Source organism: Carcharodon carcharias, chromosome 2 (genome assembly GCF_017639515.1).
Source record: "Carcharodon carcharias isolate sCarCar2 chromosome 2, sCarCar2.pri, whole genome shotgun sequence".
Lineage (NCBI taxonomy): Eukaryota > Metazoa > Chordata > Chondrichthyes > Lamniformes > Lamnidae > Carcharodon > Carcharodon carcharias.
The window spans coordinates 134,719,496-134,735,225 of NC_054468.1; the positions used below are offsets into that span (position 1 = coordinate 134,719,496).

The 15,730-nt window shown below is 39.3% G+C and overlaps 1 protein-coding gene across 9 annotated transcripts in view; it reads left to right on the top strand.

Annotated features, from left to right (window-relative positions):
• The window catches only part of map4k3a (mitogen-activated protein kinase kinase kinase kinase 3a), a 304,817-nt gene that overhangs the window by 151,110 nt on the left and 137,977 nt on the right, over positions 1–15,730 (top strand). For all 9 annotated transcript variants that reach the window (XM_041213479.1, XM_041213499.1, XM_041213517.1 and 6 more), the window contains exons 6-9: positions 866–913; positions 5,718–5,760; positions 7,323–7,395; positions 10,560–10,691. In XM_041213479.1, coding sequence (XP_041069413.1) covers positions 866–913; positions 5,718–5,760; positions 7,323–7,395; positions 10,560–10,691 — 296 coding nt within the window. The remainder of the gene's footprint in view (positions 1–865; positions 914–5,717; positions 5,761–7,322; positions 7,396–10,559; positions 10,692–15,730) is intronic.

Sequence of the window (15,730 nt, forward strand, 5' to 3'; positions counted from 1 at the left end):
GTGGGAAATGCAAACAAAATGCATTGGAGGATATTTTGCTAAAATTCAGATTAAAACACTTCCTTGGTTTTTCAGAAGACTGTCATTTTTCTGTTAGTTGTTGAGACATACAGACCAGGACAGCTCCTGGTCTGGTTCTTGATCTAAGCTGTGTTAGCTGGATGCGATTTCTATAATTGGTTTCACGTTGGGAAAATCAGACAATATTTATGCTACTGATGGTTATCTGGCAACTGCTGCCCGGTGAGCCTAAATGCCTGTCATGGATGCAATTGGACATAACTGTGATTCCCTATATGGTCCTTTAGATTTCCAACTCTAGTATTTAAGCTTGCAGATGTTATGCAGCAGTCAAAACAGAGCCCTAATTAATCCTAATTAGAACATAAGAACAGAAGGCCCTTCAGTCCTTTGAGCATGTTCCACCATTCAATTAGATCTACTCTATAACAACTCCATTTACCTTCCTTGGTTCCGCAACCCTTAATCTTCTTGCCTAACAAAAATCTATCAATCTCAGTTTTGAAATTTTCAGTAGATCTAGCCTCTTTTGGGGGTGAGTGTTCCAGATTTTCACTCCCTGTTTGTCTGAAGAAGTATTTCCCAACATCACTTCTAAACTGCCTAGCTCTTAATTTGTAAGGATATGACCCCTTGCGAATTTGCTTTGAAAGTAAATGGTGATTGGGACTTCCTGGCATCTGAGGGGTAAAGCAGAAAATATTCCAATAACATTTGTATTTGGAAATTAGTTTCTGTTTATGAATATGTGTTTATATGTATAGCTTTTAAATCTGCTTGATTAGCTGAAATTAGTGGTTTTATACATCAATGTAATAAACGTTCTGTCTTTGTTTGCTTGTAGGGCTTATATTATCTTCACAGCAAAGGAAAAATGCACAGAGACATAAAGGTAAATAGTTGAATTTTTGATTGCTTTTTTCATCTTGCCTACTAGTAACCTGTTGAACACTTTCACAGTGAACCTTGTTAAACAGGGCTAACTGCCTTTCTTCATTTCATAGTTTATATGTACCTGAGGCCCAGTTAATGAAGGAAAACATTTCAAGAGTAACCTCAAATAATGCCTTCAGTGTCAGAATGTTGCTTGTGATTCTGTATGATTATGTTGCATAAAATTGACCCCTAACTATCATCATCTTTCTTCGCCTACCCCTCCACCATGTCAAATTAAAATTGCCAATATTGGAGCTGAAGGCTTGTTCAAAATACAAGAGGATATTTTTATATTCAGATGTTCAGTTGCCTATCATTCTCTTCTCGAAGCTTCACGTCCAGTTTTGGTTCTTGCACTTTCAATTCCAATTGAGGGCTTACTAAATGTCTCAAATAGGAATGAATCATGCAGCAGGATAGAGCTCAAAAAGGTTGGCCATTGGTATTGAGTAAATTGATTCAGCAGTTTCCTGTCAGAGTTATGACCTCTTTTTGGTTCATGCACGTTATGTTTTGGCCATCTGGACAATTCCCTAGGTACACTGAATAGCAAGCTGGCTACAGTAGGAGTTAAGGCAAAAGATGCGAAGTGGTGTTCGACAAAGTTGAGTACTGGGGCCACTATTGAGGTTTTGTATGAATGATTTGGACGTAACATTTGCAGACAACATCAAATTGGGGTTCAAAATTAATAATGAGCAAAACTGCACCGAAGTAGACAAAGACATTAATAAACTTGCACAACAGGTGTGTAATTGCTAGATGAATTTCAGCACAGACAAGTGTGAGGTTTTAAATTTTGATAGGAAGAATGAGGCCACACACTATTTGGTTGATGTTCCACTTCACTAGTTAGACTAAAGGGATCTGGGGGCACAGATACACAAATCTTAGAAATGGAGATGCAAGTGAATAAGGCCATTCATAAAAAATCAAACTTCACATTTGTTTGAGACTTTATTTTAAGAGTGATAGAATGTGGAAGCAGAGAAGTTATGTTAAATTTACATTGAACCTTGGTTAACCCAGACTTGGGGGTACTGTGCACAGTCATGGCTTCAATCATGAAAAGGGTATAGAAGCACTAGATAAGGTGTAAATGAAAGTATTCAGATGGATGATAAAACTGAGGACATAATGATTGGGAATGAGGTTGAACAGGCTGTGGGGCCCTTTTTTTCTCTAGGAAAGAGAAGGCTGTTGCTGGGTGACCAAATGATGAAGGATTTGCTGTGTCGATGTAGAAAAGATGTTTCCATTTGTAGGGACTCCAAAATAGCGGGGGGGGGGGGGGGGGGGCAAAAATATAAGATAGTCACTAATAAATTCAATAAATTTAGGAGAAACCTCTTTATCCAAAGTGTTAGGAATGTCAAACTTACTACCACGGGATAAAAGCAAAATACTGCAGATGCTTGAAATCTGAAATAAAAGCAGATAATACTGGAAAAACTCAGCAGGTTCTGGCAGTGTCTATGGAGAGACAAACAGTGTTAATGTTTAGAGTCCATATGACTTCTGTTTTTATTTCACTATCATAAGTAGTTGAGGTGAATAGCATAGATGGATTTAAGGGAAAGCTTTAAGCACACGAAGGAGAAAGAATGAGATGGATATGCTGCGAGCACATGGATTTTGATCCGAACAGTTTCCATGCTTTTTGAACACATTTCAGGCTTTTGAAATGCCATTTTATGGAAAGTGTTTACTAAAGTATCACCTTTCAATTGGTTTTATAGAACTTCTGTTGATTGAAGCACACTGCCATGATTAGGAAGTATGTTTCTTACTAACTCTGCTCTTGAAGAGATTGTGTAGCCAAGATCTAACTTTGAACGTCAGACACAATTTGCATACTGAATTTTTATCTAGAGCTCCCATTGAGCCATTTGTCTATTTAGAAGCTTACCAGACTAGACTACATGAGCTGAAATTGCTGCACTAATTATTTACATTTTATTTGTCACATGAACAATGAATGTTTTGGCAAACTTTTTTTAGTACCCTCAAACTTGGATTCTATTTGGCGAACCATGGTCCAATGTCATTTCTAAAAACACGGTGTTGCCTATTGAGCACCTAAATTAGTCCTTTAATCCGTGAATTTTATTAATTACAGTTGAGTGTAGACATCTATGCTTTTGCAAGTAGTTCAAGAGTTTAATAGCAAGTTTAATACTGAGACAGGTCATGCATGGATTTCAAATGTATTAGTGAGGTTGTGAACAATTTGGTTTGACCTGAGATGGTGACCAAAGAGGTGGATAGAATTGATAACAAGGAAACGTAGTACGTGACATGGGGCAGAAATAATCGGTTTAATCGGAGTAAAGGACTGGATGTTGGACAAACAGTCTAGCAATGAAGAGGCAGTGGGGAGTGCTGATGTTGGGTGGCATCAGCGTACATGTGGACCCTGGTATGCTTTGGATAATGCTGCCAAGGGACAGTGTTTATATTAGAAATAGGAGTTGGCTAGGAATAAATGTTTAAGGGATTCCAGAGGTAATGTTGTAGGTATGGGAGAAGAAGTCATTGCTGGAGATTATCTGATAGGTAAGAGTAGAACTATGACATGGCTGTCCCTTATAGCTGAACATCAGAAGGGAAGCTTTGGAGGATGATGTGGTCAACCATGTCAAAGGCTGCAGGAAAGTCAAACAGGATGAGGAGGGATAGTGTGACAGGATCACAGCTAATACATCATTTGTGACCTAGTTTCAAGCTGTTTCTGCTTTGGCAGCGATGCAACTAATGTTGGGAGGGTGGGGTTAAACATTGAACAGCAGAAAAGATGGGCACTGATGTGAGGGTCAACTCTTAGAAGAATTTTGGAGTGGAAGGAAAGGTTTGAGATAGGGCAGTATTTAATGAGGGCAGAGAGGTCAGGGGTGTTCTTTTGAAGGAGAGGTGATGGCAACTTTGAAGGGGAAGAGGAACAGTGCCCGTGGAGAGAGAGCAGTTAACAATATGGAGCCAGGAAGGGAATTTGAATGAATGGTCAGCAGCTTAGTGGGAATGTAAAGAGAACAGAAAGTGGATCTTATGGACATGGTGAGCTTGGAGAGGGCATTAGGGGAGATGAGAGAAAATCTAGAGAAAAAATAAGGTCTTTGGCTAAGCTGAAGGGGTTGGTGCAGCACAGGTGAAAGGACAGATGCAGCAGAGGTAGCTGAATAGGTGGTCTCAATCTTGGGGACAAAAGTCCTTGAGCTACTCAAATGTTGTTGGTGAGAGAGAAAGGGGCAAAGGAAGAGGGTTTTATTTTTGGAGACTGTTGGGCATTGAGAAATAAAGCTTGGTGTTAGCTTTGTTTGTTGGTACTGAAGAAGTGAGCTGTTTTGTCAGAGCAGAGCAGGATCTGGTAATTCTTTGTGGTCCAGCAATTTCTGGCAGTGAAACCAATTGTGTGACATATGCGTTCAAGTTTGTGCCCTTTGGACTTAATGGAACAAAGGTGAGCACCATACTAAGGGAACAATCAGAGTGGGAGAGAGCATGGGTTTTGCTGGAGACAAAGCAATCAAAGGTAGAGGTGTGGTGTGTAATTGAGTTGCAGAAGTATCATGATGAATAGAAGGCTAAATATTTAAATAGTTGAAGGTTTGTAAGTGGCATGGCAAGTGACTTGCAGGAGTTTTTTTCTAGGCTGGACAGTGAAGGAAACAAGGAAGTGATCAGGGATGGACTTCCTGTGCTTGAGATGATGAGATTAGAAAGGCCATGTGAGATCGAAAGGTCGAGGGGTGGTCATGACAATGGGTAGCAGACCTTGCATAGTAGAAAGATTAAGGGAAGGCGGTGAGTGCAGAGGAGCGAGGGCAATGTGAGTTTTGATGGAATTGAATTTGAAATCATTAAGGACGTTGCTTGATGCAGAGGCTGAGAAAGGAGTGAGTATATCTAGGTAAGAAACTTGGGGTGGGTTTGAGTGGATGGTAGAGAATGAGGTGTTTTAAAGAAGAGGGGTGGAACAAGGTGCAATTCTCAAAGAAGCTGCCAGAAATTTAAGGGGATAGACTGAGGTGAGATTTGGTGATGGTGGCCAAACTGCCACCATGGCAGTTTGAATGGTTGACTGTATAGAAGGCTCAGTGAGAGGAAGATGTTATTACTTGAACCAAGTTTCTATGAAGGCCATGATATCAGTGCAGTCACCCGGAATAATGTCATAGATGTCAAGGGCCATGTTGGCAAGCTTAAAAGGACAGGATTGCTGTTTTGCAGAAGTCTTTACTGCCTTCTCTAGATGTTGAAGTCACATACGTCATCATCCAAACTAGTCATAATGCTGCCTTGTGTCCATCTGTTACTATGATTTACTGAGTTAAACTTTCATCAATTGCTGCCATAGATATTTCTGACAAAGTTTCAGATTTCCACCAGGTGCAATTTTTTGTTCCCTAGTTAAAATTGTTTCACATTCCTGAGTGAAATTTAAAAAAAAAATGTGATCATGATATGAAAGTTCTTTCACCACTGTTACTAAGAATGGCCTCATTGTAACAGTTAACTTTGAAAAAAGCTATGGGAAGAAGGCTTATAGTATATTGTGAAAAGCAATTGATCAACAGACCGGGGAGCTGATGGCCATGAAGAAAATATTTGATGCCTTCAGAAACATTGTCGATCTTAGCAATGTCATCCTGCTGTTTTGATGTTTATTCAAGTGTTTATTTTACTCCAAATAAAATTTTTAGATCTATAAGAAAAGTATTCAGATTTATTGAATTTTAATATGGATCCTTTCATGATTAAAGGGAGCAAATATTCTTCTGACAGATAATGGCCATGTGAAATTAGGTAAGACTATCTTTTTCCTTGCTTTAGAATTAGTAACTTGTTAATAATTGATGCTCAGTGGATAGTTGGAATTCTTCAGTATGTATTAAATTGGGCTGTTAATATAGTTTTTTGAGATCCAGAGTAATTATTTCTATCAGGCACAGGATTTGAAGTTGTGTTGAGAGAAAATGGAAAACAGCAATCCTAGAATCATGAAATTGATGGCACAGGAGGAGACCATTTGGCCCATTGTGTCTGCCAGGAAATTCAAACTTTTTTTTACTGTGTACCAACAAAAGTACCAACAAAAACCCTGGCAAGTTTTGAAAAAGGACTGGATTAATTCAGATTTTGAAAGAAAAATATCTATTAGCCCCAGAATTACAGAAAGGAAACTAACAAAAGATAGTCCAATTGTCTTCTGTCCACATATGTTATTAAGCAAGAGGGAGTTTTTTTACTCCTACGAATGCTACTTCAGGTGATATTTAAGTTAAATGTATTAAGCTTTTTTAATGAGTGCTTAGCTTGGACTGAGCGTTCCTTAAATTATAAGCTGGCTAATTAACTGAATTCTTTGGCGCATGAAGTGATATTCATTATTTTTAAACATGAGCTGCTCTCAAGACAAACCCATTTCTGCTTTTTCAATTTATGAGCAGTTGATTTTCTTACAAGATTAATGTAGAGACTTCCAATGGGAGATGTTCAGTAAAACAGGCTTGTTGATCATTAATCCTTCCGGATGCTTGATGTGTCTAACTTTGTTATTCCAGATATTTAGGATTGAGGATTATTCTAATAAACATCAATCACGTTCATATGTATAGTTCTAAGTGACCCAGGACACTTCAGTCATCGGTGAGCGGGGATGGTACAGCATTGTATAATGTTAGCTATTTTAAACCCACAATGCTGGGCACAGTAGAAGAAAAAGAAGATTTGCATTTATGTCACACCTTCCATGACCATGGAATATCTCAGTGCTTTACAGCCAATGAGCTGCGTTTAAAGTGTAGGCAAGATTGTAACATAAGAAGCCTGGCAGCCAATTTGTGTACAGCAAGCTCCCAAAAACAGCAAAGTGATAATGACCAGATAATCTGTTTTTGTGATGTTGGTTGAGGAATCGATAAATATTGGCCAGGACACTAGGGATTACTCACCTGCACTTCCTTGGAATAGCGCCATGGGATCTTATATATCCGCCAGAGAGGGCAAATGGGCCCTTGGTTTAATACCTCATCTGAAAGATGCACTCCAACAGTGCAGCACTCCCTCACGAATGAACTGGGGTATCAGCCTTAATTTTGTGCTTAAGTTCTGGAGTGAGACTTGAATCCGGAACCTTCTGACTAAGAGGTAAGAGTGTTACAAACTAAGCCACAGCATACAATAATCTGATGCCACGTTAATTGCAGTAGGGAGCTGAGCATAATGTTAGAGACACAAATCCAGAGCAGTACCAATCAGGGAAGAGTGAAGGGGCTATAATCTAAAAGTGTATCTCTCTTTACTTTGCTATTCGTAAAATTGCCAAACATAGTTAATGCACTAATAGCTTCTCATTCACATTTCAGCTGATTTTGGAGTTTCTGCACAGATTACTGCAACGATAGCAAAAAGGAAGTCGTTTATTGGGACTCCATATTGGTAATGTTTATTTTTTTTTCCCGCTACAATTTTCTTTGTGTCTTTAGCATCAAATGTCATTACTTTCACGGATGTAAATATTAAGATGAACATGTTATTAAAGTATACAACTGTGAATGCAGAAACAAACATCTCTTGAATATGTAGACTCCAGTATATCTTGCAGGATAACTCTGTCTATGTGCCTTTTTTATTGTGAATAAGTTTTTAAAATCAATGAGTCCATTTTAGTTCCTCGCCCTTGTTGACTATCTGTAGTATGTACTATTTTACACTCTGGTGCCAAAGTCATTCAAAGTCAACTGTAAAGTAATTTACATGCCCTCTTCTATATTTCAGGAGTAATTGCACACACACAGCCATGTAATCCAGGGAAAAAAGATTTTAAATATGTAATCTCATATTGCAAATGCAGGAAAATCAGCCAGCTTTGTGCTTAGAATGCATCAGAATAAACTCTTAAAACACATATCTAGAGGGAATTTTGTTTATATAGCACATTTCAAAATACTTCACAACCAGTGAAGTACTTTTTGAGGTGTCATCACTTGTTGTAATGTAGGCAATGTAGCAGTCAATTTTGTGGTCAGCAAAGTCCTATAAAGAAGCAGAAGATAAATTACCAATCTATCTGCTTGTGAAGTTGGTCAAGACGCTAGGAGAACTCTCTTGCTCTCCTTTGAATACTGCTAAGGGATCTTTCACATCCACCTGAACAAGCAGATTAGCCTTCATTTTTAAAAGACCTATTGCCTATTTTGTTCAACATCCCCTGTAAAACCCGAATTAGTCTTTACCAAGATTTTGTTTGGCTTTTGCTCTTCTAAGAAATCTGATATTAACCTGGTTACCATAGATTGCCAGATTGATTGTTGATAATGAGAACCAATGTTAATTCTGCATGCAGGCCTGGCTGTACCAGTGATGTGTATGGAGGTTAGGGAGGGGAACAGGAAAGAGATTCTGCCCCCAAAGGCAGAATATTTTCAGCTGACTGATTATTAAGTGCTGTTGATTTCTGGATCAAGTCCTTACCCCTGTATCTGAATCCACACACAGTTTACAGAAAACTTTATTAACCGATTTATTTTGTCAAGTATTCTAAGTTTTGTGCAGCTGGGTCTATTTACACGTGCGGTTCATTTATATGCTTGAATTGGATCTGAAGACCAGCTGTATTTGTTTACTTATGACTGTCGTTCTTACGATTTTCAATCTTCAATATTCAATAAATTTTGCATCTGTCACAATCCACAGTCTCCCCATACCAACCTTTTGAGCCTTGTTGCTTCATTTGTTTTATGGGTAGGGAGGTTGGTTTAGCTTATCAACCACAGATGGGCTTTTGTTCAGATTGTGGGCCTTTATATTTTGGAGTATAAGGTCATTTGAGGCAAAAAACCTTAATTCCTCAGAAGCAACAAACAAGTTCCTATGAAAAACTCAGCAGGTCTGGCAGCATCGGCGGAGAAGAAAAGAGTTGACGTTTCGAGTCCTCATGACCCTTCGACAGAACTAAGTTCTGTCGAAGGGTAATGAGGACTCGAAACGTCAACTCTTTTCTTCTCCGCCGATGCTGCCAGACCTGCTGAGTTTTTCCAGGTAATTCTGTTTTTGTTTTGGATTTCCAGCATCCGCAGTTTTTTTGTTTTTAAACAAGTTCCTATGTTGTTTCAAAGATGTTATCTTTTGAAGAATGCTGAATTCTCTAAATGGCAGGTAACCTTATTTAATATTTTTCAAACATTGCATGTCAGGAATTATGCCAAGTATGGATGCCCATCACACAAGATTCTTGGGAAGGTTTTTTTTTAAAGTGGATGTCTTCTGCGTAACTTTTCCTGTTAATATATAAAATACTCAACTATGAAACCTGTTGGTTTATTTCTCCTGCTTAACAAAAACCTTCTTGATACTCTTCAGATATTCTTGTTTAGTAATCAGCTTGGGGTTAAATGCAGATCTAAATGCAGTTATATTTTTGTTCGCCAAGGAAAACGTCAATTATTTCCATGACTCTCATCCCAATTTGCAGTAGATCTTCCTGCCATATATCCAGCAAAACCACGAACATCTGAATCCTACTTCATAGGCTTTACGCATTGTGAGAGTTGGCATAGCTGCGCAAAAACTGCTTTGCTCCACTCCCTTACCTAAGATCTCATACGCAGCCTTGGTGAACATTGACGCTAATTGAGGTGAATGAGTGACTCACGTTCACTTGAAACACCGTCATTTTGTTGACCAACACTAATAGAGTTGATTTTTTTTGTAAAATACATAATTAAAATGTAATTTTGTTAGCCTTAGAGTTATCTATAGGCCCTGTAGAATTTATGGTGGAAGCAAAGTCCCTGAGGAATTTTCAACTCCAAATATTGAATGAAAAATGAGAATCTCAGAATCTTAACAGCACAGAAGGAGGCCATTTGGCCCATCATGTCTGCACTGGCTCTCCAAATGAGCATAATGACCGTAGCCATTGCCCTGCCTTTTCCCTGTACTCTTGCACGTTGTTCCTATTGATATAATCACCTAATGTTCTCTTGAATGCCTTGATTGAACCTGCCTCCACCATACTTCCAGACAGTGCATTCCTGACCCGAACCACTCATTGTGTGAATAAGTTTTTTCTCACATCACACTTGCTTCTTTTGCAAATCACTTTAAAACTGTGCCATCTCGTTCTTAATCCATTTACGAGTGGGGACAGCTTCTCCCTATCTGCTCTGTCCAGCCTCCCTCATGATTTTGAACATATCTATCAAATCTCCACTTAACCGCATTCTCTTCAAGGAGAACAGTCCTAACCTCTCCAAGCTATTCTCATAGCTGAAGTTTCTCATCCCTGGAACCATTCTTGTAAACCTGCACTCTCTCCAATGTGTTCACATCCTTCCTATAATATGGTGCCCAGAACCGTACACAATATTCCAGCTGAGGCCTAATGAGTGTCTTGTATAAATTCAGCATAACCTCCCTGCTCTTGTACTCTATGCCCCTATTAATAAAGCCCAGGATACTATATACTTTATTAACTGTCCTCTCCACCTGTCTTGCCACCTTGAATGTGATTGGGAAAATATTTTACTTTTATTTATATTTTGCTTGAAAATTTGCAGGCAAAAGATCAGTTTATATTGTGAACTTGATTTGTTCTCTAGGATGGCCCCAGAGGTTGCGGCTGTGGAGAGGAAAGGTGGATATAACCAATTATGTGACATCTGGGCAGTTGGCATAACTGGTATTGAGTTAGCTGAACTTCAGCCTCCAATGTTTGACTTGCATCCAATGAGGTAGGAACTGTATAAGTCCTGTATTATTGTTGTTTTACTGTATGAAGACTTCCCCCCCTCTTCACACTGGCTAAATATTTTCAGTTACATGATGTTGGTTCCACAACGCATCTTGAAAAGCTGTTACTGTTAAAGAAGGAAGTTAGTGAGGCTGATATTTAGTGAAGTTGTAAACCTCAAAAGATATTACTGAAATAAAGATATAACATACAGCAATGCAGACTCAAATTTTACACTTTGCCCACAATATGGTTAGCAGTGTTATTGAACTCTCTTTAAATAAATATGGTAAAGCCATTTTACCAGTAGCAGTATAGCACTATTTAAGCTGCAATTCTTGTGATGATGACAGTGATAAAAATCTATGCAACGGGTGTCATTTACAAGACATGTCTAAGAAAGGTGTATATTGGCAATGTCAAAACAGTTAAGATAATTTGTATGATGTATGCATTAATGTATATCAGATTGTTTTACAGTACTCTGTGATTGCACTATTCTTTGCAAGGTAACAGTCACTGGATGAGTGGGCGTTGGTTATTTAAAACACTGTTTAGACCATAACACTGATTCCAGTGACTGCCTCAGCCCTCATTAACATGTTCTGCACATGTCACCATATGGAAACGGTGACAGTAATTCATATTTGCAACCCAGTTAAACTGCACAAGATTTTTTCCATTCTATTGAAGAAGAAGAAGACTTCTGCTTGAATGCATGATATTATGCAGTATAATTATTTCATACGAGGGGGTGTAATTGAATTTTATTTTATCAGTAATCTCACAGGGTAGAAAGATCAAATGATTCCTGAGCAACAAAATGAAATGATTGAACAACATAGGCTTTCACTGTCAGTGAGAAGTGTTGGAGCCCTTGGGTGTCTCTGTGTGACACAACTTTTAAGAGGCCTGAGGCCAAAGACTGGTTCACAATTGTCTGTCTTCTTGATCAGCAAGTCTGAAGACTCTGCTGCTTTCTACTACAACATATTTTCATTATCTACTATGTAATACAACTTTATCACGATATATCAATATCTCAAGACTCATAAGAACAAGATAACAGTAGGATAGTAGGTAAGTAGATAAAAAGGACAAGATTGAAGTCAATGGAAAAGACTCTTGAGGATCATGTGCAGTGTAAAACAGATTTCTGATTCACTGAGTCCATTATGCACTCCTGGCAATTTCACCCCACAAAGCCTGCTCACAGTAAACTTTCATTAGCAACAAAATAAACAGAACATCAGCCATGATTCCACTCCCTGTTCACAAGATAATTCTAGATGGCAAAGGCCATCTAGCAAAGTTCATCTCATCCATCTAGAATGACATATGAACATTAGGAGCAGGAGTGGGTCATTTGGTCCCTTGAGTTTGCCCCGCCATTTGATATCATTGCCTATATTGTACCAGTGACTACAACTCAAAAGTAGTTAGTTAGCTATAGAACAATTTGGGACATTGTGAAAGGTGCTGTGTAAATATAGGTTTTTGTCTTTCTTTACATCTGCATGCAATAGGCAGAGTGACTGTAGCAATGATGAAATTGGCGGCCCAATGCCTAGTCTCTAAGGATAATATATCACAGAGCAATCAACTGATGTTAGGAAAGCAGTTACAAAGAAATCACTACATTTACAAAACAATTCAACTCTGTAGTTAATACAGCCTTACCATTCTGATTCTCTAGCACCAATACATTGTCATACAATTATGTTGTATGCTGAATTTACAGCCTATCCACAGGTTCCTTATGTTGCATCACATTTGTACTAAATAAATGTGTAAATAGTATTTCTTAAAAATTCTAATTGTTGTTTGAGGTGAGAGAGAAGCACACAAATTAAGTGGGGAAATGTAATTAATAAATAAGAAAGACGAACAGCAACAAAAAGTGTGACAGCAAAATCCCGAGAAATCATTTCTGGAAGCACTTAAGTAATAGGATTGGGTTCCTATAAATACCCTGTATGGTAAAAGCCCTTTATGCTGTTTCTCTGGAATTTCAATGGATTTTTTTTTTGCCAAAGTCACAGTGGATGATCAGGAATCCACACCTCCTGAGAAATTTTAGTTCCACGGTGTGACCGCTTTCTGCTATATTCTGAACTGCATGATGCAGGGTGGGATGAACCTAGAATGGAGTTGAGATTTACATAGCCTTTCTTTAAGCAATCTCTTGGTGATAAATAGGGATTTCATTCCCAGACTTTGCAAGAGTAATAAAATGGACAATTGTGAGTCAACACATTGTTTTGCATCACTTCTGGTTTTTCATTTTTTTGATATATTTTGATGAGGCCCTAGATTCTCAAGTCTCTGGCCAGAATTTTACCGATGGCGATTTGGGGGCAGGACCCGCTTGCCGACTGAAAAATGACGCAGGATGACGTCGGGAGGAACCCCCGATGTCATCCCAGTCCCTTTAAATTTTCAGGAAGGCAGGGGGACAACGAAATCAGCTGTCTGCCTGCTGACCTGCCAATGGCCAATTGAGGCCATTGACAGGGTAATTAAAGTAATTGAAGGCCCTGCCTGTCCAACCTTTAAAGCTGGCGGGCAGGCCAGGAGCCCCAGTGGGCTTTTGATGATACATGAAACCTCATCCATTGGCTGGATGAGGTTTCATGTTCCTTTTTAAAAACTTAAATAAATGTAATGTGATATTTATTAACATGTCCCATCTCGTGTGACATAGTCACATGAGGGGGACATGTTAATAATAGTTTTATTTTTTAAGTTTTGTATACTGTTGCTAATCTCCCTGAGACAGCGCTTAGTCTCAGGGAGCAGTGCCGCTGGGTGGGCCTTAATTGGCCCACCCACTCAAAATGGCAGCAGGCCCAGTTTTGGCAGTGGGGGTCGGCTGTCCGCCCACCACTGAGCTGGTGGGGCCCGCATGCCCACCAAGGCAAAATTCTGCCCTCTGGTACATCAACACAGCATGTCATCAGAATTGTGTCTACATTAGGGTATAATAAAAATTTAGATTGCTATTTATATGCTGGTTTAAATTCAAAATAGAATTTTGAGAAGTGTACCGTATTTAATTTTTTTTTAGTAAACCTTAAAAGTTACCTCTCCCTCCAACCATCCTCACCAAGCACACTGCAAGCTGCTCCTCACTCCCCTAACACTGTCCTCTCCACCCTTTCCTAATGCCCATTTCCACCCCCACCTAACACCATCCCAAGATCCCCCAGCGATCCCCCTGCTCCTGGACCTTGTCACTCAACCCTTGGATGTGTGTATGCATAAACTTCTCAAGGATAGTGTTCAAAAGATATAGAACAAATGGATGTTGGGAGACAAAAAGCAGTCCCTAAAGGTGGAAATATGGGGGTACCCTCGCCCTGACATTGTGCCAAAGGGTCATAGATGCGTGGGATAAATCTGATCCCAATGTTGTCAATAAATCATTTCTAAAATCTCAAATGTGCTTGACACCACTGAGTATGATTACCTGCGGAAAGATGGCGAAGTTATTGGTACCACCATGATGAAAACGAGGAAGATCCCTATGGTGATATACAACCAGGCTATTGGGATGAATTCCAAAACAAAAACAGAATTACCTGGAAAAACTCAGCAGGTCTGGCAGCATCGGCGGAGAAGAAAAGAGTTGACGTTTCGAGTCCTCATGACCCTTCGACAGAACTTGAGTTCGAGTCCAGGAAAGAGCTGAAATATAAGCTGGTTTAAGGTGTGTGTGTGGGGGGTGGAGAGATAGAGAGACAGAGAGGTGGAGGGGGGGGGGTGGTGTGGTTGTAGGGACAAACAAGCAGTGATAGAAGCAGATCATCAAAAGATGTCAACGACAATAGTACAATAGAACACATAGGTGTTAAAGTTAAGGTTGGTGATATTATCTAAACGAATGTGCTAATTAAGAATGGATGGTAGGGCACTCAAGGTATAGCTCTAGTGGGGTTTTTTTTTATAATGGAAGTAGGTGGGAAAAGGAAAATCTTTATAATTTATTGGAAAAAAAAGGAAGGGGGAAACAGAAAGGGGGTGGGGATGGGGGAGGGAGCTCAGCTCAGCTCGTTGACATCTTTTGATGATCTGCTTCTATCACTGCTTGTTTGTCCCTACAACCACACCCCCCCCCCACCTCTCTGTCTCTCTATCTCTCCGCCCCCCACACACACACCTTAAACCAGCTTATATTTCAACTCTTTCTTGGACTCGAACGCAAGTTCTGTCGAAGGGTCATGAGGACGCGAAACGTCAACTCTTTTCTTCTCCGCCGATGCTGCCAGACCTGCTGAGTTTTTCCAGGTAATTCTGTTTTTGTATTGAATTCAACAACTTTAGGTCGTGAGCTCCCTCCCCCATCCCCACCCCCTTTCTGTTTCCCCCTTCCCTTTTTTTTTTCCAATAAATTATAAAGATTTTCCTTTTCCCATTATAAAAAAAACCCCCACTAGAGCTATACCTTGAGTGCCCTACCATCCATTCTTAATTAGCACATTCGTTTAGATAATATCACCAACTTTAACTTTAACATCTATATGTTCTATTGTACTATTGTCGTTGACATCTTTTGATGATCTGCTTCTATCACTGCTTGTTTGTCCCTACAACCACACCCCCCCCCTCCACCTCTCTGTCTCTCTATCTCTCCGCCCCCCACACACACACCTTAAACCAGCTTATATTTCAGCTCTTTCCTGGACTCGCACTCAAGTTCTGTCGAAGGGTCATGAGGACTCGAAACGTCAACTCTTTTCTTCTCCGCCGATGCTGCCAGACCTGCTGAGTTTTTCCAGGTAATTCTGTTTTTGTTTTGGATTTCCAGCATCCACAGTTTTTTTGTTTTTATCTGTTTGGATGAATTGTTTGATGATTCAGATAGTGATGAGAGTGATTTCAAAGGAATTTAATGTGAAGTGTTTGTGGTTAATTGTTGTGGTATTTGTATAGTGTCAGATTAAATGTTTTTAATGTTATAAAATAAATATTAGAAAATTCTTGAGTTGTTCGTTTTAACTTTATTCTATTGAGATGGCTTTTTTTTGGGCCCACATTAAG